Here is a 25,954-nt window from a genome sequence, read left to right as displayed (position 1 = left end):
GCGCTCTGCGATGGAAGAGCTAGAAACGGTACAGCCAGAAACGGTACAGCCAGAAACGATCACAAAAAACCACCCGTTTCCAGCCTCGGCCACAGCCGCGCCTGTCGTCGCTCGCCCCGCCTCCCCCGGCGCTCATTGGTTCATAGCCCCGACGTCAGACCCGCAGCCTCTCTCCTATTGGGCCAGACAGGACCTGGGGCGGGTGAGGAAGTGAGGGCCTGGAGCAACGGAGTACCTCCCTCCAGGAGCGCGAAGAGGGAGGGGTTAGGGGAGGGTTTCCCAAGGAGGGCGAGGCCATGGCAGCTGCGCGACGGCAACGGCGGCTGCGACGGAGCGCGCGCCCGGCTTTGAATGAGCGGTGCTGGGACTGAACGGGAGGAGCGCGAGCTCGAGGAAGCGATCGGCAGCGCGCGTGCGCGCGCCTTGTGTGCGCGCGCGGCCCGCGGCAGCTCGGAGCCTCCGCCGGGCGGGCGGGGAGGGGGAGGGGCAGGTGAGTGTGTGCGGCTCGCGCGCGCCCGCGAGGGGCTTTTCTCCCCCACCCCCACCCCGATCCCAGCCCAGGCCTGGGGGCTGTCCTCTACCCTTCCCTCGTCAGCCTTCCTCTTCGCCTCGCACTTCCCGCCCTCCCACCTTCCTTTTCGTGCCTCCGCCGGCTTTCCCCTCCACGGCCGACTGCCCCTCGGGCGTACTGTTTCCGGGTCAGGGTGACCCCTGGGGTGAAGGAACTACGACAGGAGCAGCCTCGGGCGGGCAGCGCTCACCATGCTGGGCTCACGCGTGGGACACCGGCCTGTGGGGCGCCGGCCCCTAAACCTCCGAGTCCCCCCATCCGTCCCCCGCAGGGACATTTGCCCGACCTTCCTGCTCTTCCTCTACAGGCCTTGCTCCTTCCCAGGCAGATTGTTCCAAAATCCAATTCCCAGCCCACCCGGCACCCGCTTCCAGCCAGTTAGAGCGTTTCACGAAACGCCGTGCGCATGGCGTTGGGTTGTGTAACCCGAAAACGCTCTTGCCGTTTTTCTCGTCTGTACAGTGGGTATGATTTTTTTTTTTCCCATCAGCTAATTTCAGGTGGGTAATCTGAAGTGAAAGCATTTTAGTTATGAAACTCTTTCCTTTTGAGTCATTCGGGAGACCTTACTTTGCCTTTGTAGGAGTCAGTGGTGTCACATATTGGAGGGCCTGACTTGGAGTTGCCAGATTGTGCAGTGTTCGACTTGACCACCCGCTGTCACGGTCTGCTTCTAGTTCTGCTTCTAGTTCCCCTTCCGTTACCGCTGCCGAGCTTTGGTTTTGCAAATTTAAGTGAGTTCGGGTAGATTTTGTTTTTGGAGCCTTGTGATATTCCTTAACGTACTTCAGAGAGCTACAAACTTAATTGGAGGGTATTCTGTACTGTACTGGACCATATGGTTTCTCAAATTTTGGTATTAAAAAAATTCAAAAATACAGTTTTAGAAATACAGCAGTTGATGACTTGTTTACTCTGGTGTGTACCAACGTAGTTTTGGCTTGGCTTGTTTAACGAATCGGGATATAGTGACTCTACTGGAAGGATCTCGCCAGCAGTTTACATGGAATTACAAGGAAGAAAGATACATTTAATCTTTCAGTTTGTAATGCAGCATTCTTCTTTAACATTGTAGGTGCATCTTTTTCACTTGACATAGCCGAGCTATCATTCCTATTGATTTCCTAGAGATGTCATTTCTCCAGAAGCCCTGAGGATAGGTTGCTTCATGGTTCTGAATATTCTGCTATATCTCAAGTTTTTGTATTTTCCTAGTAATTTTAAAGGAAACTTTAATTTTAAAATTAGATTATATTAGCATTTCTCAGTTCTAGAAAGTATTTTGAAGCAACCAGAGTGCAAGGTGGCCTAAGATGCGTACTTATCAAATTGGTGATCTAGAGGGCATTTCAAAAACCAAACTGAGGCAATGAGTATAAAATTTAAGAAAAAGTTTCCCAAATGAAATATGGTGTGGGGAGATCCTGGTCTTTGGGGTCAGTGTGTTTAAATCCTAGGTGAGTGAATCTGAGCTTCCTTGTCAGCCTCATCTGTTAAATGGGAACAGTGAAACTTACCTCTTGTTTGTCCTTAGGATTCTAGTGAGATGATGGAACATACATTGTCTAGAATGGTGTCTTGAACATATTGACTGCTCAAGGAATGTTAATTTTTCTTTATTTGACAAGTATTTCAGTACCTGTTATGTACTTGGCATTGGCCCAGACCTGAAAATACCAAACTGAGCAAGACTGATAGGGGCCCTGCCTCCTTAGTCCCCTGCATTGTCACTAGCTCATGACAATTGGGCAGCCAACACAGGTTACTCTGTACTGGGTCAGTAGTGTTTCCCGTCACCCAGGGTAGTATCTGTTACATGATATGTGCTGAGTATATATATTCATTGAATTGGATTGGAACATTCATTAAATACAGGTTCTAAAGAATATTCCTGCCTGCAAATCGATGTAATTGATAAAATCAAAAGTGTTGCTTAATAGTTAACTTGATTGCATTTTCTGCATTTCAGTACAACTGGTTGGAAAACTTGTCTTGGAAATTATAATATCATCACTGAATTACTAAGAATGTTTATTGTTAGGTACTCTTGGATTTTAAATTAAATAGACCTAGGTTTGAGTCTGAGTCATTGGGTGTGGGAGCATGGAAACATGTGCTTACTCTCTGCTTCAATTCTGTGAAAAGAGAACAATAATATATTTATCTCATAAGATGGTTTTATGGATTAAGTGAGATAATATTTAGATAGTACTTAGCACATAGTAGCTGGTCAGTGAATATTAGTTCCTCTCTTTCATGAATCACAAAAGCAAATTTTCCACGGAATGAGGATATTCTTTTTTTTTTTTTTTTTTTGGTGAGGAAGACTAGCCCTGAGCTAACATCTGTTGCCAGTCCTCCTCTTTTTGCTGAGGAAGAGTGGCCCTGGGCTAACATCTGTGCACATCTTCCTGTACTTTATATGTGGGAACCCTGCCACAGCATGGCTTGATGAGCATTGCATAGGTCCTTGTCTGGGATCCGAATCTGTGAACCCCAGGCCGCCAAAGTAGAGTGATCGAACTTAACCACTACGCCACCGTAGAATGAGAATATTGTTAATTGCCAGAGAGAGAATTCTATTCTGTTGTCAGTAATAGTCCCACTTCCTGTTTCTGTTGGTACAAAATTTTAAATTTTATTTCCAGTTACCACTGAAGTTGTTCAAGTTGACAGATGCTTATTGAACAGTGACACACAACAATATTTGTGGGAAGGTGATGATCATGGTCACCAAGCCTCTATGTGAAATTTATTATCAACTCTTCATTCCTGTATATCCTCAGACCCACTCCTCTCCCCACTCCTTAAATATTACATGTCATCTCCCTTCAGAACATCCTGATAGAGATCTCCTCAGTTCTGTCCCCTTTTCGCGCGTGTGCCGCATGCTCTACAGTCTCTTTTCTAGCTATCTTTTTTGGCTTATAATGTTTCTGAAAACTTAGGCTAAATTTTCATTTAGGGAAGCTTGCTTTTTTTTTTGGTTGAGAGTTTTATTTTTGACCAGTTAGCTTTAAATGAGGCATTTATTCATCATTTTAATTATTTGGATCATTCTCATAATGAAGCAATCAAACCTTTCTTTCAGGTCTTATTTTGCAAGTGGTAACAGGAGGTACCAGGTGAATAAGATCCTCTGCGGAAGGATTGTGCAGGGCAGATAAGGTATATAAAAATAACTGTAGTACAAAATAGGAGATATAAGTGCAGTAAGAGAAAAATACTGGAATTAAGAAGACTTTGCAATAGTCCAGCAAGACATAGTAAAGGCTTATGCTAGGGAGAATGCAGTGGAAATAGAGAAGAATATGGGGAGTGTTAGGAAATGGAATAAGGTCTTTTTGGCAGTTTGAATGTAGGGGGATAAGAGAAGGGAGGAGTCAAAATTGTTGCATTTTTTGAAGCCTAGTAAACCACTGATTGGGGATGTTTTTGACAGAAGTATTTAAGTTACTTGAACAGTGAAATTCTTAATATTTTCTTGGTTCTCTTTCTCTTAAAGTCACTTTTCTTTCCATCCTCTCAGTTAGTAGGCCGTCTCCAGGCACAGGCATTTGGTAAATCATTCAGCTGCTGTGGAGATACAACCTCCACTTGTGCGAAGATGCATGAGCATTGCTGAGGGAGGCTTTTGGAACTCTGTTACTGTAAAGGGTCTACTTGACCTTTACACCTTTCTAACCCTAGAAATCGAAGGGATTAGCTCTGTGTTTTGCCCTTCTTTAGAAGGGACTGGCAGTAGTGGCTCTACAGAGCAATTAGGATCAGGTAAAACAAGAGTTAAGTATTTTTTCCTTGCTTTCTGGTTTTGTTTTGTTTTTATTTTTATTTTATTTTTGTTTTGAACTTTTATATTAAGGTTAACATACAAACAGGATATACAGTAAAGTATACTGGTGTTGCTACCACTTAGGTTGGTATATAGATCTTAGTTCCCTCATGCTTCTGTACCATCCCCCATCAGAGGTGACCACTGTTTTTTACTATATAATTTTTAACCTACTCAATGTAATATTCTACTAGTTGAGAAAATTATTACATGCTATTTTCAAGACTTTAGGAGTAATAAAGTAATTTATTACATATCTAGTAATTAAAAACAAAACAGAGTGCTCTCTGGTTTAATCCACGTGAAATACATTTTAAAACAGCAGGTTGTTAGTACAGAGAGAGTGTATTTATCCAGGAAGATTTTTTTTTTTAATAATTTTATTTATTTATTTTTTTCCCCCAAAGCCCCAGTAGATAGTTGTATGTCATAGCTGCACATCCTTCTAGTTGCTGTACGTGGGACATGGCCTCAGCATGGCCGGAGAAGCCGTGCGTCAGTGCGCGCCCGGGATCCGAACCCGGGCCGCCAGCAGCGGAGCGCGTGCACTTAACCGCCAAGCCACGGGGTGGCCCCTGTCCAGGAAGATTTTAATCATTATGTTATATTTATAAATTCTATTGCTTATCTTTATACCCGTATAAGATAATTTTAAAAACAAGTCAGCATTTCGATTTTGAGTAGAAGGAACGTGCAGCTGTCACTTTAATTTGGTTTCATGATAATTATTACTTAAGTTAGGTTTCTCCACTCTTAAGTAAATATGTGTAGAACTGAAGTCCAAATACACTGTTTATGCTTTTTTATTTTGGAAAAAAATATGTATGAGGGGCCAGCCTGGTGGCGGAGTGGTTAAGTTCACATGTTCCACTTCAGTGGCCCAGGGTTCAAGGGTTCAGATCCTGGGCACGGACCTACTCATCGCTCATCAAGCCATGCTGAGGTGGTGTCCCACATAAAAGAGCTACAACTCTACGACTAAGATACACAACTATGCACTGGGGCTTTGGGGAGAAAAAAGAAAAAAAAAAAGGAAGGTTGGCAACAGATGTTAGCACAGGGCCGGTCTTCCTCAAAAAAAAAAAATTGTATCAAATCATGTTTTCCTTTTTTGTTTTATGGAATCACTCTACTCCAAATACTGGTATTAACCAACTAAGATGATTGCTTTGAAAATTGTTACTAATGGACTGGGAAGCCAGTGATTTTAGTTGTGACTTTATTATTAGCTCCTTGCCTCACTTTTAGCGGAAAATTAACTTCAGTGTATCTTGGTTTGCTGGTTGAGAACATTAAGAAGTTGGATGATACGTTGATATGTTCAAATTACTCCAGCATAGGAATCATATGATTCTAAATGCTTACTCAATAATTTTCCTCCTTTGACAAATAATTGGTAAGGAAAAGCTAAAACCTGAAATTCCATTGTTAGAAACACCATTCCTGTGTGTGTGTGTGCGCACGCCTGTAATTTCTTGTGACTTGATTGAACATGTGATCTACTCCAACTGTCTACAGTGGAAAAATGACCATCTCTGATGGATTAACAAATTTTATTTTCCTTTTCCCTCTTTTTTATTTATTTTGAGACTCTGAATGGGGAAATTCATGGTTACTTAATATATTTAATTTTAACTTGTTCCAAAACTCATTTTAAGTAATTTTTAAATTAGTGATTGTTAGGATAATATATGCAGTACGTATTATGGTGTAGATGACTAAAATGTACGAAGAAACATTTGGAAATAATGACCATGTTTAAAAGACTAGCAAAAGAATACCCGTTTTACCATTTTTGAGAATTTTTTATCCTGTGGTTGCCATGGCTTTAACTAGTCCCCAGTTCCTCAGCATTTCTTTTATATAGAAGCATATCTTTTGATTTAATCATAGAGAGGCAGTATAAGTGTGATCTTTCAGGACTCAAACACTAGAACCAGACTCCCTGGGTTCAAATCCCAGTTCTGTAACTTACCAGCTCTGTGTGTTTGGGCAGATTACTTAACCCTTCTGTGCCTTGGTTTCCCTATCTAAAGTAGGGATAAAATAATATTTGCCTGAAATCCTTCATAGGGTTGTTGTGAGCATTAAATGAGTTATTACATGTAAAGCACTAAGAAGAATGCTTGGTATATAGTAAGAGTAAGGTATATACTATTATTACAGTATATTGAAATGTTGTTGTGAAATCAGAGTTCTGTTTCTAATGAAATTCTGTAATATGTTTCTTGTCACTAATTGACCTAATTTCCTAATGGAAGTTGACTCTCCAGAAAGAGTTACAAATAGTCAATGCAAGATGATAATGTTAATAACTTCTTTTAAGATTCTAACCAGAGTCTGAAAACTTTCCTAAGTGACATAATATTGTTAAAAAATGTGTTATTAGCATAGATTGTTTTAATGGATTTTTGAGCTAGATTTGACATACAATAAACTGCACATATTTAATATGTACAGTTTGATCCATTTTGATGAATATATACATACCTGTGAAGCTATCAGCACAATCAAAATAGTAAGTGCATCCATTCTCTCTGAAGTTTACTCATGCCCCTTTGTAATCCATCCTTCCCATCCCTCCCTGCCCCGTGTCAAAGCACCACTGATCTACTTTTTGTCACTATAGATTTGTTTGTATTTTCTAGAGTTTTCTAAAAATATATGGGATCATATAGTACATATTCTTTTTTATCTGGCTTCTTTCATTCAGAATAATTATTTTGAGGTATATCGATGCTATTGCTTGCAATAGTAGTTCGTTCCTTTTTATTACTGAGTAGTATTCTATTGTGTGTATACACCACAATTTGTTTATGTGTATTTGGGTTGTTTCCCATTTGGAGCTATTAAAAATAAAGGTACTATTCAAGTACAACAAGTTTTTTTTGTGGTTATATGCTTTCATTTATCTTGGGGAAATTCTTAGGAGTTATAATGGCTGTGTCATACAGTACATGTTTGTTTAACTTGTAGAACTGCCAACTATTTTCCAGAATTGGTGTACCATTTTGCACTCCCACTACCATTGTAGGAGAGTTATAGTTGCCCCATATCCTCACCAGTACTTGGTATGGTCATTATTTTTAATTTGAGCTATTCTAATGTGTGTACTAATGGTTTTTAACTGTGGTTTTAATTTGCATTTCTCTGATGATTAATGATGTTGACCATCGTTTCGTAGACTTATTTACCACGTATATCTTCTTTGGTAAAGTGTCTGTCCAGAGCTTTTGCCCATTTTTTGATTGGGTTGTTTGTTTTCTTAGTGAGTTTTGAAAGGTCCTTATATATTCTAGATAAAAGCCCTTTATTAGATATATGCTTTGCAAAGATTTTCTTCCAATCTGTGGCTTATCTTTCCATTCTCTTAAGAGTGTTTTTGAATTGTAGAAGTTTTTAATTTTGATGAAGCCCAAATTTATCAATTTTTCTTTTAGGAGTTGTGCTTTTGGTATCATATCTAAAAAATCTTTGCCCAACCCAGGTCACAAAGATTTTTGTCCTATTTTTTTTTTCTAGAAGCTTTGTAATTTTAGGTTTTATATTTAGGTCTGTGATCCATTTGAGTACTTTTCGTAAATGGTGTGAGATATGGGTTGAAGAGTTTTGTTTGTTTCTTTTTGCATATAGATACCCAGTTTTTCCAGTGCTGTTTGTCCAAAACACTGTCCTCTCTCCTCTTAACTGCCTTTACATCGTCATCAAATTTCAGTTGTCCATATGTATGTGGGTCTCTTTCTGTACCTTCCATTCTGTTCCATTGATCTATTTGTCAGTCTTGACTCCAACACGCCACACTTTTGATTACTGTAGCTTTGTAACAAGTCTTGAAGACAGGTAGTATTAACCCTTCTACTTTGTTCTTTTTTGGTGGTGTTTTGGCTACCATAGGTCCTTTGCATTTCCATATGAATTTTAGAATTAGCTGGTCAAGTTATAGAGAAAAAAGCCTGCTGAGATTTTGATTGCAGTTACATTGAATCTATAGTTCAATTTAGGGAGACAATATCTTAACAATAGTGAGTCTTCGAGCTTTGAAAGATCTTTTTAAGTTAATTCAGGTCTTTGAAATTTCTCTCAGCAATATTTTATAGTTCTCAGTATACAGGTCTTTCAAGATTTGCCCCTAAGTATTTCATATTTTTTGTGCTCTTATAAATTTTTTTTAAATTTCAATTTGTGATTGTTTGTTGCTAACATATAAAAATACAGTTGATAGTAGATTCCATTGCATTTTCTGCATAGACAAACACAGTTTTACTTCTTCCTTTTCTATCTGGATGCCGTTTATCTGCTTTTCTTGCTTGATTGCACCGGCCAGAGCCTCCACTACAATGTTGAATAGAAGTAATGAAAGCAGACATGCTTGTGTTGTTCATAATCTTACGCGGGAAGCGTTCAGTTTTTCACCATTAAGTCTCATGTTAATGTACGTTTTTCATAGATGGTCCTTGACTGGGTTGACAAAGTTCCCTTCTATTCTTGGTTGGTTGTGAGTTTTTATCAGGAATGGATGTTGGGTTTTGTTGAATGCTTTTTCTGTCTCTACTGAGATGAATATCGAGTTTTTCTTTTTTAGTTTGTTACTGTGGTGAATTACATTTGATTTTCAAGTGTTAAACCGACCCTACTTTCCTGTGCTAAGCCTCACTTGTTCTGATATATTATCCTTTTATATATGGTTGACTTTGATTTACTAATATTTTGTTAATGAGTTTTGTGTTTATGTTCATAAGATATTGGTCTCTAGTTGTTGTTGTTGGTTTTTTTTGTGTGTGTGTGTGAGGAAGATCAGCCCTGTGCTAACCCTGCCAATCCTCCTCTTTTTTTGCCGAGGAAGACTGGCCCTGGGCTAACATCTGTGCCCATCTTCCTCCACTTTATATGGGACGCCACCACAGCATGGCTTGACAAGCGGTGCATCGGTGCACACCCAGGATCCGAACCAGCAAATCCCGGGCCGCTGCAGCAGAGTGCATGCACTTAACCGCTTGCACCGCTGGCCTGGCCCCGGTCTCTAGTTTTCTTTTCTGGTAATGTCTTTGGTCTGGGTTAGTATCAGTGTAATGCTAGCCTCAAAGAATGAGTTGGGAGGGGCCGGCCCCGTGGCATAGTGGTTAAGTTCTGCATGCTTCGCTTCAGCAACCCTGGTTCAGATCCTGGGTGCGGACCTACTCCACTCATCAGCCATGCTGTGGTCGTGGCAACCCACATACAAAAATAGAGGAAGAGTGTCACAGATGTTGGCTCAGGGCTAATCTTCCTCAGCAAAAGAAAAATAAAGAAAGAATGAGTTGGGGAATATTCCCTCCTCTTCAGTTTTCTGGCAGTTTGTGTGGAATTGGTATTACTTCTTCCTTAAGTGTTTGATAGAATTCACCAGGGAAAGCCATCTGGGCCTACAAATTCAATTTCTTTAATAGATAGATTTTCAGGTTATCTATTTCTTTGCTAACTTGTATCTTTCAAGGAATTTGTCCATCTTATCTCATTTGTCAAATATAGACATTCAAGTTGTAATATTTTCTCAATATCTTTTTGATGTCTGTAGACTCTCTAGTGATGTTACGTATCTTGTTTATGATATTGGCATAATTCTGTTATTAGGGACATATGTGTTTTGGATTGTTATGTGTTTGTAATTAACTGACCCCTTTATCATTATGAAATGACCACTTTTATACTTGCTTTTTTTTTTAATCTGCTGACATTGAAATAGTCACTTCAACTTCCTTTTGATTAGTGTTAGCATGGTATGTGTTCCCCCCATCCTTTTAACTATTTGTGTTTCTATATTAAAGTACATTTCTTGTAGGCAGCATGTAGTGAGGTCTTCCTTTTTTTTTCCAATCTAACAATTTCTGCCTTTTAATTGGGATGTTACACAAATTGCATTTAATGAAATTATTGATATGGTTAGGTTTAAGTCTATTATCTTGCTATTTGTTTTCGACTTCCCCCATCTTTATTTGTTCCCCATTACCTTGTTTTCTGCTGCCTTTTCTATTGAGTAATTTTTATCTGCTTTGTTGGCTTATTAGCTATGACTAGACCCTGCTCCTCAGAGAATGTTATTTAATTAATTTACTAGGCCAGTTATCATTATTTGTTTAAAGGATCCCCAAATATGTGAACCAGTGGACTAGATGATCTCTATGGTTACTTCCAACTTATTAGCTGTGTAACTTTGGGTGAGTTATTTGACTTCTCAATTCAATTTCCTCATCTGTAAAATGGGTATAATAAAGTGTATCTGTCTACAAGTTAAAAATGTTTAAAAATATTTTGAATACTACTATATTATGTTCATATGGTTCAAACTTCCAACGGTAGAGAAGACTCAGTAAATACTTTTATACTTTTTTGATTTTTTAGTAGAAAATAAATCATAAATAAAATGTATATAGATAATTTAAGTAGAATTCCTTTAAGAAACCATTCTGAGAATATTTCAAAAAGGTTTTTTTTTTTTTTCGGTGAGGAAGATTATCCCTGGGCTAGCATCTGTTGCCAATCCTCCTCTTTTTGCTGAGGAAGATTGGCCCTGGGCTGACATCCTTGCCCATCTTCCTCTACTTAATATGTGGGATGCCTGCCCCAGCATGGCTTGATAAGTGGTGCATAGGTCTGCACCCGGGATCTGAACCTGTGAACCCCAGGCTGCCAAAGCGGAGCACGGGAACTTAACCACTACGCCACCGGGCAAGCCCCTCAAAAAGGTTTTTTTCCTCTCAACTATTGAAAACTCTTCAAAAACTTAGTTCTTGAATTGTCAATATGATTTATATTTTAATTTTAAAATTTACTGTGTTATATTTGTGGTTTCTAAAGAAAAGTAAAAGATATGTCTGACTTGTACAGCTTATAATAGGACTTTTCAGCTTGACTTCAGAATGGGAGTATAGCTTCTAAAATCAGTTTAACGCATTTATTTTTGTACTTTTTCCACAGGTTTTGATTCCCACCATGGCTATCACACAGTTTCGGTTATTTAAAGTTTGTACCTGCCTAGCCACAGTATTCTCATTCCTAAAGAGACTAATATGCAGGTAAACAAATTTTATGTTCAAATTGACCTGTTTATCTTCTTGCTGGTTTCGGATACCTTCAGAACTACAAAAAGGCAGGACAGACTATGTGAAGCTAAATATCTTTTTTGCAGTATTCATTCATTAATCTCTAGTATTTTTTAATATTTTTTTCTCTACTTCAGATCTGGAAAGTAGAGGTTTAATTCTTTTCATTGTTTCAGATTCTTAACGTCTTCCATTAAAATGACATACTTAGTACTACGGTATTTCAGAAATAAGCAAACCAACTTTTATTATTATAATCATTAGAGAGTTTTTATGTACATAATTGTTTCATTATCAGAATGTTTTAAAATGGTTAGGTGGAATTAGGCATAGATATTTCTTAATATACTGTAATATGAATGTTATTTTATATTTAGAGAAACCTCAAACAAAATAGATGTTTTCCTTGTGTCTTAAGTAATATTCTAGAATGCGCAGGTGGTCTGGGGCAGACAAGTCATTCTGCTTTGGTTAGTCACCCAGAGACTCGAATTCTTTCTCTTTTGTCACACTACCGTACCCTAGAGCTATAGTTCCTAAACTATGTGTTCAAGCACTTCAGGGCTTCCCATTAAACTCACAGGGGTGCCATAGGATTTTTTAAATTTTCCAGCAAAACACAGTGAATATGATAGTCACCATCTGTTAAACGCTGCACACAATACTGGCACAAGGTAGTTCACACTTGCAGCGTTAGATCCTGCAGCAGTACTTCTGATGATGGTCTTGAAGGTTTGAGGGAAGTTTTTGTTTACTTGTATTTTTGGTGACCTATCTTTGCAAAGCTAGGATTTCAGGTTGTAATTAAAAGCTAGTACTGAACCAGAATTAATGTGGAACGGAAAAGGAGGGTGGTGGTATCCAGTCTGATTCCAGGGCTTAAGAAGCTGTGCCGTGTCCAACAGGCACACACGTTCCTTTAGTAAGTACCTGTGGTTATTTAAGAATGAAATCAAAATATTATTTTTCTTTAAATTTATATGTATTATTTTTCAAATGGCTAGTAAGCAGTTGGGCCATCCATAAGTATTAAATTGTTTGGGCCTAATCAATGGAACTGTTACATTTCTTTTGGCCTAGGGGTACTATGAAAAAAGTACTGACACGCTGAGAGTAGGGTAGAGTAAAGAGGAAGTGGAGGGCAGTCAGCTCTCTCTTTTGGTGGACATGATTTAGAAGTTGCATGCGACAAGTCTGTTCATAGCCTACCGTCCAGAGCTTAGACGTAAGCTCTTAGCGGCAAGAGAGGCTAGGAAATGTATTCTCTTGCTAAATAGCCATTTTATAGCTACTAAAACGCTGAGCATTAAGTAGCATTGAATTTATTGTTAGAAGTAAAGTGGTCTGGAATTTTTTTTAAAAATTTTAAGGGGCTGGGCCGGCTCCGTGGCTTGGCGGTTAAGTGCGCGCGCTCTGATGCTGGCGGCCCGGGTTCGGATCCCAGGCGCGCCCCAAGGCACCACTTCTCCGTCCAACCCGAGGCCGAGTCCCACGTACAGCAACTGGAAGGATGTGAACCTATGACATACAACTATCTACTGGGGCTTTGGGGGGAAAAAAATGAATAAATAAAATCTTTAAAAAAAAAAAAAAAAAAAAAAAATTTTAAGGGGCTGGCCTGGTGGCACAAGCGGTTAAGTGCGTGTGCTCTGTTGCGGCGGCCCAGGGTTCGCCGGTTCAGATCCTAAGCGCGCACCGACGCACCACTTGTCGAGCCATGCTGTGGCGGAGTCCCATATAAAGTAGAGGAAGATGGATGTGGATGTTAGCCCAGGGCCCGTCTTCCTCAGCAAAAAGAGGAGGATTGGCAGATGTTAGCTCAGGGCCGATCTTCCTCACCAAAAAAAAAAAATTTAAATTCAGGGTATGGCAGTGGGAATGAGTGGATGAAATAGAGTGGAGATGATCGCTGGAGGAAGGCAGGTCAAGAAAGAAATGGAAAATTTAGGTGATTGCTGAAATCACACAGGAAGAGGACAGGATTTGAGAAGTAAGAGAAATAGTGAACTAAGTGCTCAAGTCATCAGAACATGAGGAGGAATAGCCAGAAATTCACTAGGTAAAGCGAGATAAGAATGGATATTAGCTGCTACAAGGCTGGAGGTTAAAAGTAGTTGTGTTAACAATGGTCATAAATTATAGATGTTTTTCTCTTTGCATCTGTATTTTCTAAAACTTCTGTTGAATATAGATTATTTTTAGTATAAGAAATTGCATTTGATTTAAAAAATATTAAGGACATTTCTGTTGTCACTATAAATTTCTGTTATCAATGTAAATATATTTAGGATTGATTGTATGTTCAGTGTTAAAGAAAACTGAGCCTTGGTTAGAATAAGCTTTTCATTTTTTTTTTCTTGGTGAGGAAGACTGGCCCTGAGCTAACATCTGTTGCCAGTCTTCCTCTTTTTGCTTGAGGAAGATTGTCACTGAACTAACATCTGTGCCAATCTCCCTCTATCAAGCCACAGCATGGCTTGATGAGCAGTGTATAAGTCTGCGCCCAGGATCTGAATGGGTGACCCATGGTCCCCCAAAGCCAAGCACACGACCTTAACTGCTATGCCGCTGGGCCCGCCCCAGAATAAGCTTTTCTTTCTTAAGTGTCAGAAGGAACCTAGATCATATGTTCTAAAATAACCAGGTTTACATCATAAATTTAGTAGTAGACTGTATTACTTTTTTATTCCTACTTTAAACAAAGTATGATTTCTAATCTTGTAGTAAAAATAGCTGACTTTACCAGTTAGCTCTAAGTAGATGCTTTATAAATTATTTGAAGTGAAGCAAGTGACTAATCATTTATAATAGCTACCATTTTTTTAATGTATTGTTATAAAGCAGGCACTGTCTAGTATCTAGCTGCCTTAAATATGTCACTTAAATAAATCTTCCCAACAACCCTGTAAAAGTAGGTTTCAATACCTGCATTTTACAGATGAGAATATTGAGGCTGAGAAGTTAGGTAATTCTAACTAGACTCATAATTACTTGAAAACTGTGGTTTACACAGATTCCATAGCCTATGATCTTAACAACTGAGTTATAATACCTATCTTGTTTAATATAGTACTTTTCCTACTAATCCTAAAACTTATGAGTTATGGTTTAGTTCAACCCAGTGATTTTCAAACTTTTTAAAAGTTTAATGGGTAATCTTACCAAGAAACCAAATATGTAAAGCAAACAAAAGCCAAGCGACCCTGGTTAAAACAGCATAGGTGCCCCTGAGCTTCACCCACGGAGCTCTCAGTACCCTAAGGAGCGTGGTTTGAAACCACTTTGCATTTTTGTTTTTGGCTTTATATTCCTCCTGAGTTTGTCTATAATTCTGAGCCCTAAACCAAAAAGCAGTTATATTGTCCTGTCCAAGATTTTAAAAACATTTAAAAGATATCTGATGCATGCCTTTTCATATCTTAATGAGCAACTGTTAATTGTTAAATAATTTTAAAATTGAAAAATATCTTCTCTTTTAACCCTTAAGTTACTGTCTATTGTACTTCTACCCATGCCTGTTATGGTAGTTTTTGAAATAAACTATTTCATTTTTGTTTTAGATCTGGCAGAGGACGGAAATTAAGTGGAGACCAAATAACTCTGCCAACTACAGTTGATTATTCATCAGTTCCTAAACAGGTAATTTTTTTTAAAGGTTGAATAAGTGTTCCAGAACCATATTTTTCAAACTAGAGTGCAGACCATTAGTATGTCGTGAAATTAATTTGGTAGTGAGAGTCAGGATTTCTGTTGTTATATTTTCTTATTCTAAAAATTTTATTTGCTTCTTCATTTTATTTTCTGTTTCTTTGCTAAGATTTTCTGATTTTTTTCCATCGGTTTCAAGAGTGTTTGCTATTGCTTATTGGAACATTTTTATAATAACTATTTTAAAGTCTTAGATAATTCCAACATTAATATCATCCCAGGGTTGGCGTCAGTTGATTGACTTTTTACATGTAAGTAGAGATTTCTTGACTTTTGTTTGCTGGATCATTTCAGGTTTTTCATGGACATTTCAAATATTATTCTTGAGACTCTATCTTATTTAAATCTTACCAAGAATGTTGATATTTTTTACTTTATCAGGCAGTCAACGTGGTTAGGCTTAGGTTGCAAGTCCCAGTCCTCCTCCTGTGGGCTGTAGTTCTAATGTCAGTTCAATTTTCAAAACATTTGCTTTTGTTTTGTTTTGCTTTTTGTTTTTTAATGGATAGAACAAAATGTCTAATTGATAGTAAAAGTGGGTATTTTTTTAAACTTTTGATCTAGTTTTGGTATGTGATATAAAATTTATATTTTTCCTGTTGGCCAAAAAAGTTTGAAAACCAATGTTTCAGAAAGCCTGTTTTTCTAATAAATGATGAATGAGATGTTAATTAGGTTGCCTGATTGTTGCTGACAATATTGATCAATTAAATTTAGACAGATGTTGAAGAGTGGACTTCCTGGGATGAAGATGCACCCACAAGTGTAAAGATTGAAGGAGGGAATGGCAATGTGGCAACACAACAAAATGCTTTGGAACAACTGGAACCTGACTACTTTAAGGACATGACACCAACTATAAGGAAAACTCAGAAAGTATGTTAAAGATTTGTGCTTTGGAGATTAAACTATTAAACTGCTTTTCAGATTCCTATAGTTAAAATTAGGCAGTATAATTACTATTTGTTAGAAAGCATATTTCTAATTATCAATTTGTTGTGTTTTCTGTCATGTTAAAGAAGTTTATATATTCAAGTGACCTAGACATAGATCTAGAAAGTTGTACCCCCAAGTCTTTTAAAATTATATCTAAGCATTTATTGAAATCCTACTATATATCAGATTCTAGACTCCAGTCTCTGCTATGGAGACTAAGCTGAATAAGATACAATTCTAACCTTAAAACCTAGAAACTACTGATAACTAGTTTCCATTGTTTGTAACCATTATAAAGCTGACGCAAGGCTCTGAGAACTTGGAGTAATTGTTGTGGGTTTGCTTAGTCATCCATACTTTATTTAATCCCTTTTGGGTTGAATATGGAAGATTACTTAAAGATGCAGGGAATTATTGGAAAAAGAACAATAGTGAGTATTCTCCTTTCTTTTTATCAAAATAGTACATGTACATTTTTAAAAATTTTTATTTTTATTTTTATTTTATTTTATTTTTTTTTTTAGATTTTATTTATTTATTTTTCCCCCAAAGCCCCAGTAGATAGTTGTATGTCGTAGTTGCACATCCATTCTAGTTGCTGTATGTGGGACGCGGCCTCAGCATGGCCGGAGAAGCGGTGTGTCGGTGCTCGCCCGGGATCCGAACCCGGGCCGCCAGCAGCGGAGCGCGCGCACTTAACCGCTAAGCCACGGGGCCGGCCCAAAAATTTTTAAATCAAAGAATATAGAAGAGTTTATGAAAAGCAGTAGACTGCTGCCCCATCATTCTTCAGAGCCAGTTCTACTTCCCAGATGCAGCCACTCATGACTTTTTCTGTTTGGGCTTTTCCTAGTGTTTTTCACCATATCTGTATATGATATGCTTATATTGCTATTGCTTGATTTACCAATCACAGACGTGGTCCATTGACTTCATACCATGCTTACACCCCTTCTCCCTTGTTCAGATACTCTAATGTTATTATTCCAATCTACCTCACCAGTCACTCTGCTATTTCAAAAAAACACACTTAAAATTCCATTTCTTGTTCAGTCAAGCATAGAAAATATTTCTTATAAATATACTTTATAAAATGAGGACATTATTTATTCCACTCTTCTCTACTAGGGTTCCTCACCATCTTCTGCCTCCCAGCCAGTTTCAGCTGTATATTTATTTTTACATTCTCAAGGTTGATAACCTTGAGTTGTCCACATGTCTCAATGCTGAAAAGTATTAAGTTGTGTATTTTTCAGGGAGTTTTAATCAGGTTTCTTAATAGATGAATACCTTGTATTGTGGAAGTATATTGCTGTTGTCAATAGGAACCCAGTATATTATGATAGAACCTTAATAGATTAATTAGAATGAAAATGCTTTTAGGCTACAAAACTACTACTACTGGCCTGAAAGCATTAATGCATTCATAGATATCCACATGCTTAGAGAGCTGGTTATACTTTTGGCAGGATTTGATACATATACTTATTTAATGTAGTGACTAAAAGTTCCTAATTATATTTGGGGGGGTCTAGGGAAAGTAGGGAAGAGGAAGGAGGAAAATGAGAATTTATTTACTTATTTTTTTAAGTGAAATACAATTTTTCTTAGTATGTAACTGGTTTGTGTCATAATTGCCTGGGAATTTTTGTAGTCTTTACAGAGCATTGTTTTTTAGTTTTTACTTTGTAAATTTTAAAAGAAGAAAGGCAGAACATATTTTAAGTAATTAAAAATGCTTTGGTCAGTTAATTATTTTGTCTTTTTTATATAGTAATGTGTAAAATATTTCTATAATTCTATTTCAATTAATCTTTCAGATCATTATTAAGAAGAGAGAACCATTAAATTTTGGCATCCCAGATGGTAGCACAGGTTTCTCTAGTAGATTAGCAGCTACACAAGATATGCCTTTTATTCATCAGTCTGTAAGTATATTAATGCTGTCTAAGCAGGGGCTTGTTTTTGTTTCTATTTTCTTTAAAAAAGAAGAAAAAAAACAAAATGAAGTGAACATAGTATTTGTATTTCTGTGACTTTGAAACAGGTTTAGCAGTTTGAGAGAGATTAATCTGGAGTTTCACCAATCCTATCTTTTTTGAGATTGTAAATTACTCATACTAAGATAAAAGACACTAAGATCAGAGTTCCATTGTAGATTTATGAGATAGAGACAAATGTTATTTGAAAATACGATTTTTAAAGAGATTACCACTAAAATTTAACCTTAATAGCAGGTTATTTTTAAGTGAGTTATGAAGTCTCTCCCTAATAGAGTATACCTACATTTAAAGTGTCATTCGACTTAAAATGGGTTTGACTTAAATGCAGCCTTTTAAGGACAAAAGTATTGAGGAAAGGATGTAAGTGTGGTTCTCAACCTTGAAAGCATATCAGAATTAGCTTTGAATTTTTTTAAAAACACCAGTGTCCAGACCCCTTTCCAGACCTATGCTTAAGCATACTTAGGTTGATTAAATATTGCTTAGTAGTTATTGATTCATTGCTTATATTAGTTATCTATTGTTGTATAACAACCCCACACTTAGTGGCATAAAACACCAAGAAACATTTTTTTTTTTTTTTAATTGATGTTTTAATGGTTTCTAACATTGTGAAATTTTTGGTTGTACATTTTTGTTTGTCCATCACCACATATATGACTCCCTTCACCCCTTGTGCCCACCCCCCACCCCCACTGCCCTGGTAACCGCAGTCCAGTTTTCTCTGTCCATGTGTTGGTTTATATTCCACATATGAGTGAGATCATACAGTGTTTGTCTTTCTCTTTCTGGCTTATTTCACTTAACATAATACGCTCCAGGCCCATCCATGTTGTTGCAAATGGGACGATTTTGTCTTTTTTTATGGCTGAGTAGTATTCCATTGTATATATATATACCACATTTTCTTAATCCAATCGTCAGTCGAGGGACACTTAGGTTGCTTCCACTTTACCAAGAAACATTTTTTATATCATATAGTTTCTGTGGATCAGGAATCCAGAGGTGACTAAACTGGGTGGTTCTGGCTCGGGTTTCTAGTGAGTTTTCAGACAAGTCATTAACTGGGGCTGTAGTCATCTGAAGGCTCAGCTGGGATTGGAGGATTCATTTCAAAGGTGGCTCACTCACATTCCTGGCAAGTCAATGCTGGTTGGTTGCAGGAAGCCTCAGTTCCTTGCCATGGACCTCTTCATAGGGCTGCTTCAGTTTCCTCATGACATAAGGAAGCTGACTTTACCAAAACAAGAGATCCCTGAGAGAGAGAGAGAACAAACGGGAGTGAAGCCTTCTTACAACAAAATGCCTTTTTATGACAGTCTTATAAGTGACACACTGTCACCTCCATGTTATTTTATTCTTTGAAGCTAGTCACTAAATCCAGCCGACATAAGAGGAATTAAGCTCCACCTAAGGATGAAGTGTCAGAGAATTTACAGACATAGTTTTAAACCACCACATCTATCTGTCCATCTATCCAATTTGTTTATACTGCACAGGCGCTTCTGAGGCCCCTCTCCCCAGGGAACTCATGTTCATGTATGTTTTTAATTAATTGATCAACAAATATTCCTACTAATGCCAGATGCTTTCTAGGTGCTAGTAATATAGTGAAAAATAAGCAAAACAGGCAGGATCCTTGCCTCAGAAGAATGCCTTCTAATGGAGGAGGTATGATATTAAATAAATGATCACACACATAAATATTACAAATTCTGATAAGTCCTATGCATGATGCTGTGAGAGCATAAATAGCACCATAGCTATTACTCTAAAATAGCATAGCATCATAATGTTTAATTTTTTATTTTATATTTCTAAATTTTAAACTTTATTCACATATGTTTGATCCATATTGGTAAAGTGGTTCAGACCTACACAGTGAATTAGTAAATGTTTGCCACCTAACTAATTATAAGTTATTATAACACTAATATAGCTCATTATAAAGTTGTAAATATGTAACTGCTTACAGAGTTGGGAAGGGGTAAATAGAGTAGATGGAGAATGTCTCCCATGCTATTTCCACATATTTTCCTCCCAAGCAGACCAAATAAAGGGGCATTGCCTAGAAGAGAATGGTAAGCTCCTGCACTTTGCTCTCTACACCAAAACTATCTTACCACCCATTCTACAAATTAGGTTTAAACTGCACATTCTTTTTTTTTTTTTTTCTGGAATTTATCATTTGTATTGTTGTGATAGCTTTTTTTATACTGAGGATATTAACTTTTTTCTGTCATCTTTTACAACTTTTCAGTTTGTTGTTAGTTTTGTAATTTGCTTTGGATGTTTTTGATGTGCAGACATATTTGGCTTTTATGTAGCAAATCTATCAGTCTTATACTGTACAAGTTTTTCCTTTTTGTTTAGAAGGCCATGTCTACTAATGGATCAGATATCATTCTTTTTTTATGGTCTTAGTAGTTTCACTTTTTTTATATTTAAATGTTTTATACACTAAGATTCAAACACCTTATTGGAAAAATGGATACATTTACAGATAAGAAATAGACATAACTTGATAACATGAGGAAAAGTTTGATCATATTAGTTCTCCAAGAAATTCAAAGTAGAATAACAAGACACCATTTTTAAATCTTAACAAATTAGCAAAGATAGAAAAGAAGGCTATTACCAGTATTGACAAAGGTACAAGGAAACAAGACTCCTACCTACTGCTGTCTGGAAGATAAGTTGGTACGACTTTTCAAGAAGGTCATTTGTATTTTGTTTTAGTGAATTTAAAAATCTTTCTTGTCATTCATTTAGCTATTCTACTTTTAGGAATTTGTATTAAACAGGTAACCAGAAATACTTATAAATTTTTTTAACAGAGGATGGTATTGTATTTATGGTTAGAAGGAGAAAACAACACATTTTATTTCATTTTTACTTGGAAGTGCTCAAAAGTGAATATAATAAGTCTGTTCACAGATTGGGGCCAGTTATTTTATGCACATAATCACTTCTACACCTAACTAAACATTCCAGTGTGAGCATTTTCATTGATTTGTGGAAGAAAAAAGTGAACTTTTAGAGGTCTGGCCTGGGGAATAGTGGAAGGTAGTGGCAGTCTGATGGTATCAGGTAAGTAGGACATGCAAAAGGAGGTACAACATAGAAGTTCTCTGATGAAGAGTAAATTTTCCCTGATTTGTCATTTGTGCCTGAGACCCAGACAGTACGTGCCACTGAAAAATCTACAAATTACGTATGCTTAAATGAAGATGACTGTGCTAGTTTGGAAACTTCGGTTCTTCCAGTTCATCTTCTCAGTAGTCCAGTCAAGCACCTCTAATTCAGTCTGGGATCAGTCTGTCTCTTCTCTTTCCCCCACCCCACTCCACCCCGCCCTTTCCTCTTACTGAGAAGAAAAAGAAACAGAAAGAAGAAATGTTTTATTCTTGTTCATTCCAAATTAAAATAGGCAAAAAAAGAACAGTTAATATAAAAGGAGTATCCTTTAAAACATAAAATAGGAAGAAAGCTGGACTTGCCCAGGACTATTGAATACTGAAAGTCATGGCTCTTGGGAAACCCCTCAGTTCCAGGCAAACCAGGGGCCAAATCATGTGGGCCTAGTATAGGATGTGGTAAGGAAGGGGAGAAGGCACAGGGGAATGGCACATTCTGAGTTATGTCTTAGAAGATGCTCTTCTTGACTGCTGAGTGGAGAAAGCGTAGCTCTTTTTTATTGTCGTGTTGTTTTGTTTTTTGTTGTAGCCTGAATTAGGTGACTTAGATACCTGGCAGGAAAATACCAATGCATGGGAAGAAGAAGAAGATGCTGCTTGGCAAGCAGAAGAGGTTCTGAGGTATTTGAGTAATTACGTTGCAACTTGAGTGGAAGAACTAGATTGTTCATGTTGCATTTAAGGTCATGAAAACTTATTCTGCCAAATGCTATATTTTTCTTTATTCTCTCTCACTTGAACCTTAGATAACATGGGATACTTTTTGTATTTCAGACTACATATGCTATTTTATATGATTAAAATCTCACAGAAACCACGAATTTAAAGCATTATCTATAATAATCGAATAATAATAATAATAAAATAAATAATAATAAAAGAAGAAGTTTATTAATGGCAAATGAGATCTTTTACATATATACACCGTATTGCAATATAATACTTCATTCCCTATGGAATGTACTTACCTCTTGAAATGTCCTGCTGTGAAATGTGAGCCACCACTCTATATTCCTGTAGGTCAGAAATTATTCCTTTATTTTTGTTTCCCCATGGTCTAGCATAGGGCCTAGCACTGCACATTTGAATGAGAATAACATATATAGCAGTCAACATTCGTGTGTATATCTCCACTGATATACTGAAAGTCCTGTGAGGTAAATGATATGTCAGGTACTGCCCATTCTACAGAAAAGAAATAATTATTGTTGAGGTTTTTGTTGGTTGTTATATTCTTATTTCTTTGTTTTTCTGAGCAATAAATTTAATTCTTGCTACTGCTGCATTAGGTCAAAGAATAAACAGAAACTTTACTTTAAGAGAGTTTGTGATTGTCATCACTGATGAAAACTCAGATATCTAAATTAGTTTTGTATTTTTAAAGATGATATAGTAAAATACAGCAATATAAGTTTGTTTTTATTTTAAAAGATTGCTTTTATAATCGGGCTAGAAAACGAATTACCCTTTATCTGACTGTCGTAACAAAACAATATCTTTCATTTTTCTATTTTCCTTCCCTGTCTTTTATCAACAAATCACAGTTACCTTGAACAGCCAGCAGAGGGTGCAGTTAGATGAGCGTGATGGCTAACTTTTCTTTTTGGTCTTGTCCTTGTTCACAGCATTTGTTTCTTAACAGATAAGGGTCACATTTTTAAAAGTCAGTGAAGTTGGGAGAGTTTTAAATATTTAGTTTCTGTTTGATCATTATTTACTATAAAGAAAATATTTCTTAAATTGTAAATGGCAACATTTTTATGTTGCATGGATCATCAAAAAAGATGTCATCTCATTTTTTTACTCTATTTTTTTTGATAAATTATAGAAGTCTGAGTATTTTAGAACATTTTGGGGATTCTAGTGATTATTAGTGTCATTAACCACAACGATAAAGGAAGGGGCTGTTCATTTTGAATCCAGTAATCTTAATGACCACTGTGGAGTTTATGAGTTCACAAGGATCTTAACATTCGCTGTACAAAAACCTTCTCTTTTCCACCTTTTATCCTCTTGCACCCTGAATAAAACAAGACCAAAAAACTCCCAACTTAGTGTTTTACATTATATGACAGCTTGGGAGAGGGAGCCTGTTAGTCAGTAATAGACATGCTTTGTCCTGCAAGTTGCCTAAGTAGAGTCACAGAGACATGGAGGCTTCCATACCTTGTTACTGCCCATAGAAGAACACTGAGAATTTTCAAATTGTATCCACAGTCTGTATCCTTTAACTCAGCCTATTTCCTGTTGCCACTTTTAAAATACTACCAGTGCTATGATCAGTATCGTTAAGGAAGAAGTTCTGGTACTTTAGTAATTCCAAGCATGTATCTGGTTGGACAGGGAAAGTATATTTTGTCTGTGGTAATCTCTACGTTGCCTCCTGTGCCAGGAACTATAATTGTTGATGTTTATATTTCAACAAGTAACCGGGTCAAAGCTTGATTATCTTATTTGTTTGTAACCTAGCCAGCCCTTTATAATTCGTTTCCTGTCTCCTTTCTTGCCACTGGTGTTTTGACTTTTTTAGTGCAAATTGTCAGTTTTGCTTGAAAGTGTGCAGAGCTAGTGAAAAGGAGATTTTTTTAAACTATTCTTTTGAAACTTCAGCTAATCGATGGTGGAGGTAAAAATGTTGCCTAAAATAAATCTCTCTGCCTTCTTGAATTATGGTCATCCATAACTCTGCTTACTCCCATTTATAAGTATGATTGAGAATTGTATATACATTTCAGCCACTATAGTCATCTTTGAGCTGTCCCACGTGTTGGTAATCCACACTGGAGTTTTCTGTATATAACCTAGTGGTACCTATCCCCTGCCCAGCCGTGGCCTACAGTTGCCTTCCTCAACCTTGCATGCTTCTTGATTTATTTTCTCATACCCTAAGCCTTTAGATCCAGGACCAACTTGTGTTCCCTCCCCTTTCTCCTATTTCATCACCCCACTCCTGTTGCTACTCCCCACACAAATCAATCAATAAACATCAGAGAGGTTTAGTGATTTTTTTGGTCAGTGGAGTTATTGGGGGACTAGGGAGGAGATGAGTACTCCATACTGTGTAATTAGTAAATACCTACCATTCTGTCCCCTCTTTAGAAGAGCTGATCAAATGTTAATCCTTAAATAGATTTCCAGCTTTTAGTTGGAAGGTGTTTCCATTTTCTTTTTGCATTGTGTTCTGCACGTCTGTGTTCTTGACATCCTTTAACTGACTGTTTTTAACTATTATAATAACAGATTTAATCCTCAATGTCAGGTTGTCTGAATGGTGTCAAAAAGAAGGTGCTGTCCATTGGAAGTAGTGTTTTAGTGAAAATAATCTGAAGAAGAGGGGTCAGGAGATGAGGGTTCTTATCCTTTTACTTAATCTTATGAATTTGGGCAAGTCACTTACTTAGCCTTTGTGCCTTTTAGCCTTAGCCTCTTTATTTGTAAAATAGAGATAATCCTTCTATTTTGCAAGCCATCTTCTAGGGATTAAAAGAAATACTATTTTTGAAAATCTTTGGAATTTTCAAAGCAATGAGAAGAATGAAGACTTTTATTTATTTATTTGTGTGTGTGTGTGAGGAAGATCAGCCCTGAGCTAACATGCATGCCAATCCTCCTCTTTTTGCTGAGGAAGACTGGCCCTGGGCTAACATCTGTGCCCATCTATCTGTGCCCATCTGCCTCCGCTTTATGTGGGATGCCACCATAGCATGGCTTGACAAGCAGTGCCTCGGTGCGTGCCCGGGATCCGAACGCGGGCCGCCAGCAGCAGAGCGTGAGAACTTAACCACTACACCACGGGGCCGGCCCCAGAATGAAGAATTTTAAACTTTGAATTCATTTGCCATTTTACCTGGGTGGTATGTTCTAAAAGTAAAAATATGAATCTACTTCTTTTCAGGCAGCAGAAGATAGCAGACAGAGAAAAGAGAGCAGCAGAGCAACAAAGGAAGAAAATGGAAAAGGAAGCACAGCGGCTAATGAAGAAGGAACAAAACAAAATTGGCGTGAAACTTTCATAACAAATGTTCTTCAAGTGTCATTGTGCCAGGAGGAGAAATCTGAGCTCCACGACCCAGCAACATGTGTATGGATTTAAGAGTATTTTCCAAATACAAACACACTGCTTGATTTTACTGCATTCATCAGACCATCCCAGACACCAGGATTCTCCCAAAGTACCTTGAATTCTTAGTGATCGAGACTCAAAAGAACAAAAAAGATTTATGAGAATGTTGTCTTCAATATGCTCCAAGTGTAAGACAATTGTTTGCTATAGGGAAATGATTACAAATGGAATATAACAGTACCTCTTCAAGCTAGTGTTTCTAGCTGAATAAATGGATGTAAATAATTTTATGGTGGGACAGAACTCTGCTGTCTATAATGCTTTCCTTCAATGTGCATAATGATAAAATAAATAATTTTAAATAGTCTTTTGTTTCCATGATTATCTGACCTAAATCAGACAAACTGCAGGGCTTTTACTTTATTTTTATTGTCAGAAGCTAGTGTTGGCGCACATTTCCTCTAATTTGAACTGGTATTGTTTATGTTTGATACAGTATTAAGGAATTTGATGATTTTTGTTTTCAAGAAAATGACATTAAATGCAATATTTTATTTATCATAAA

General features: G+C 37.3%; 1 protein-coding gene across 3 annotated transcripts; it reads left to right on the top strand.

Annotated features, from left to right (window-relative positions):
* The first annotated feature begins 656 nt into the window (after positions 1 to 656).
* On the top strand, positions 657 to 25,954 carry EBAG9 (estrogen receptor binding site associated antigen 9). Of its 3 annotated transcripts, XM_087447539.1 has the most exons (8): positions 657 to 1,071; positions 10,523 to 10,597; positions 11,358 to 11,455; positions 15,043 to 15,121; positions 15,908 to 16,066; positions 17,947 to 18,054; positions 21,856 to 21,947; positions 25,222 to 25,954. In XM_087447539.1, the coding sequence occupies exons 3-8, from the start codon at positions 11,373 to 11,375 to the stop codon at positions 25,340 to 25,342; spliced, it is 642 nt and encodes a 213-aa protein (XP_087303665.1). In that variant the 5' UTR covers positions 657 to 1,071; positions 10,523 to 10,597; positions 11,358 to 11,372; the 3' UTR covers positions 25,343 to 25,954. The 3 variants fall into 3 exon arrangements, with proteins under 3 accessions (XP_087303665.1, XP_087303666.1, XP_014643607.1); XM_087447540.1 differs by lacking the exon at positions 10,523 to 10,597 and having other exon boundaries at positions 657 to 1,036; XM_014788121.2 differs by lacking the exon at positions 10,523 to 10,597.

This window comes from Ceratotherium simum, chromosome 23, assembly GCF_057802395.1.
Source record: "Ceratotherium simum simum isolate JZ-2026a chromosome 23, ASM5780239v1, whole genome shotgun sequence".
Classification (NCBI taxonomy): domain Eukaryota; kingdom Metazoa; phylum Chordata; class Mammalia; order Perissodactyla; family Rhinocerotidae; genus Ceratotherium; species Ceratotherium simum.
Note: the sequence above shows the minus strand (reverse complement) of the source record. Positions and strands in the feature narration are given on the sequence as shown.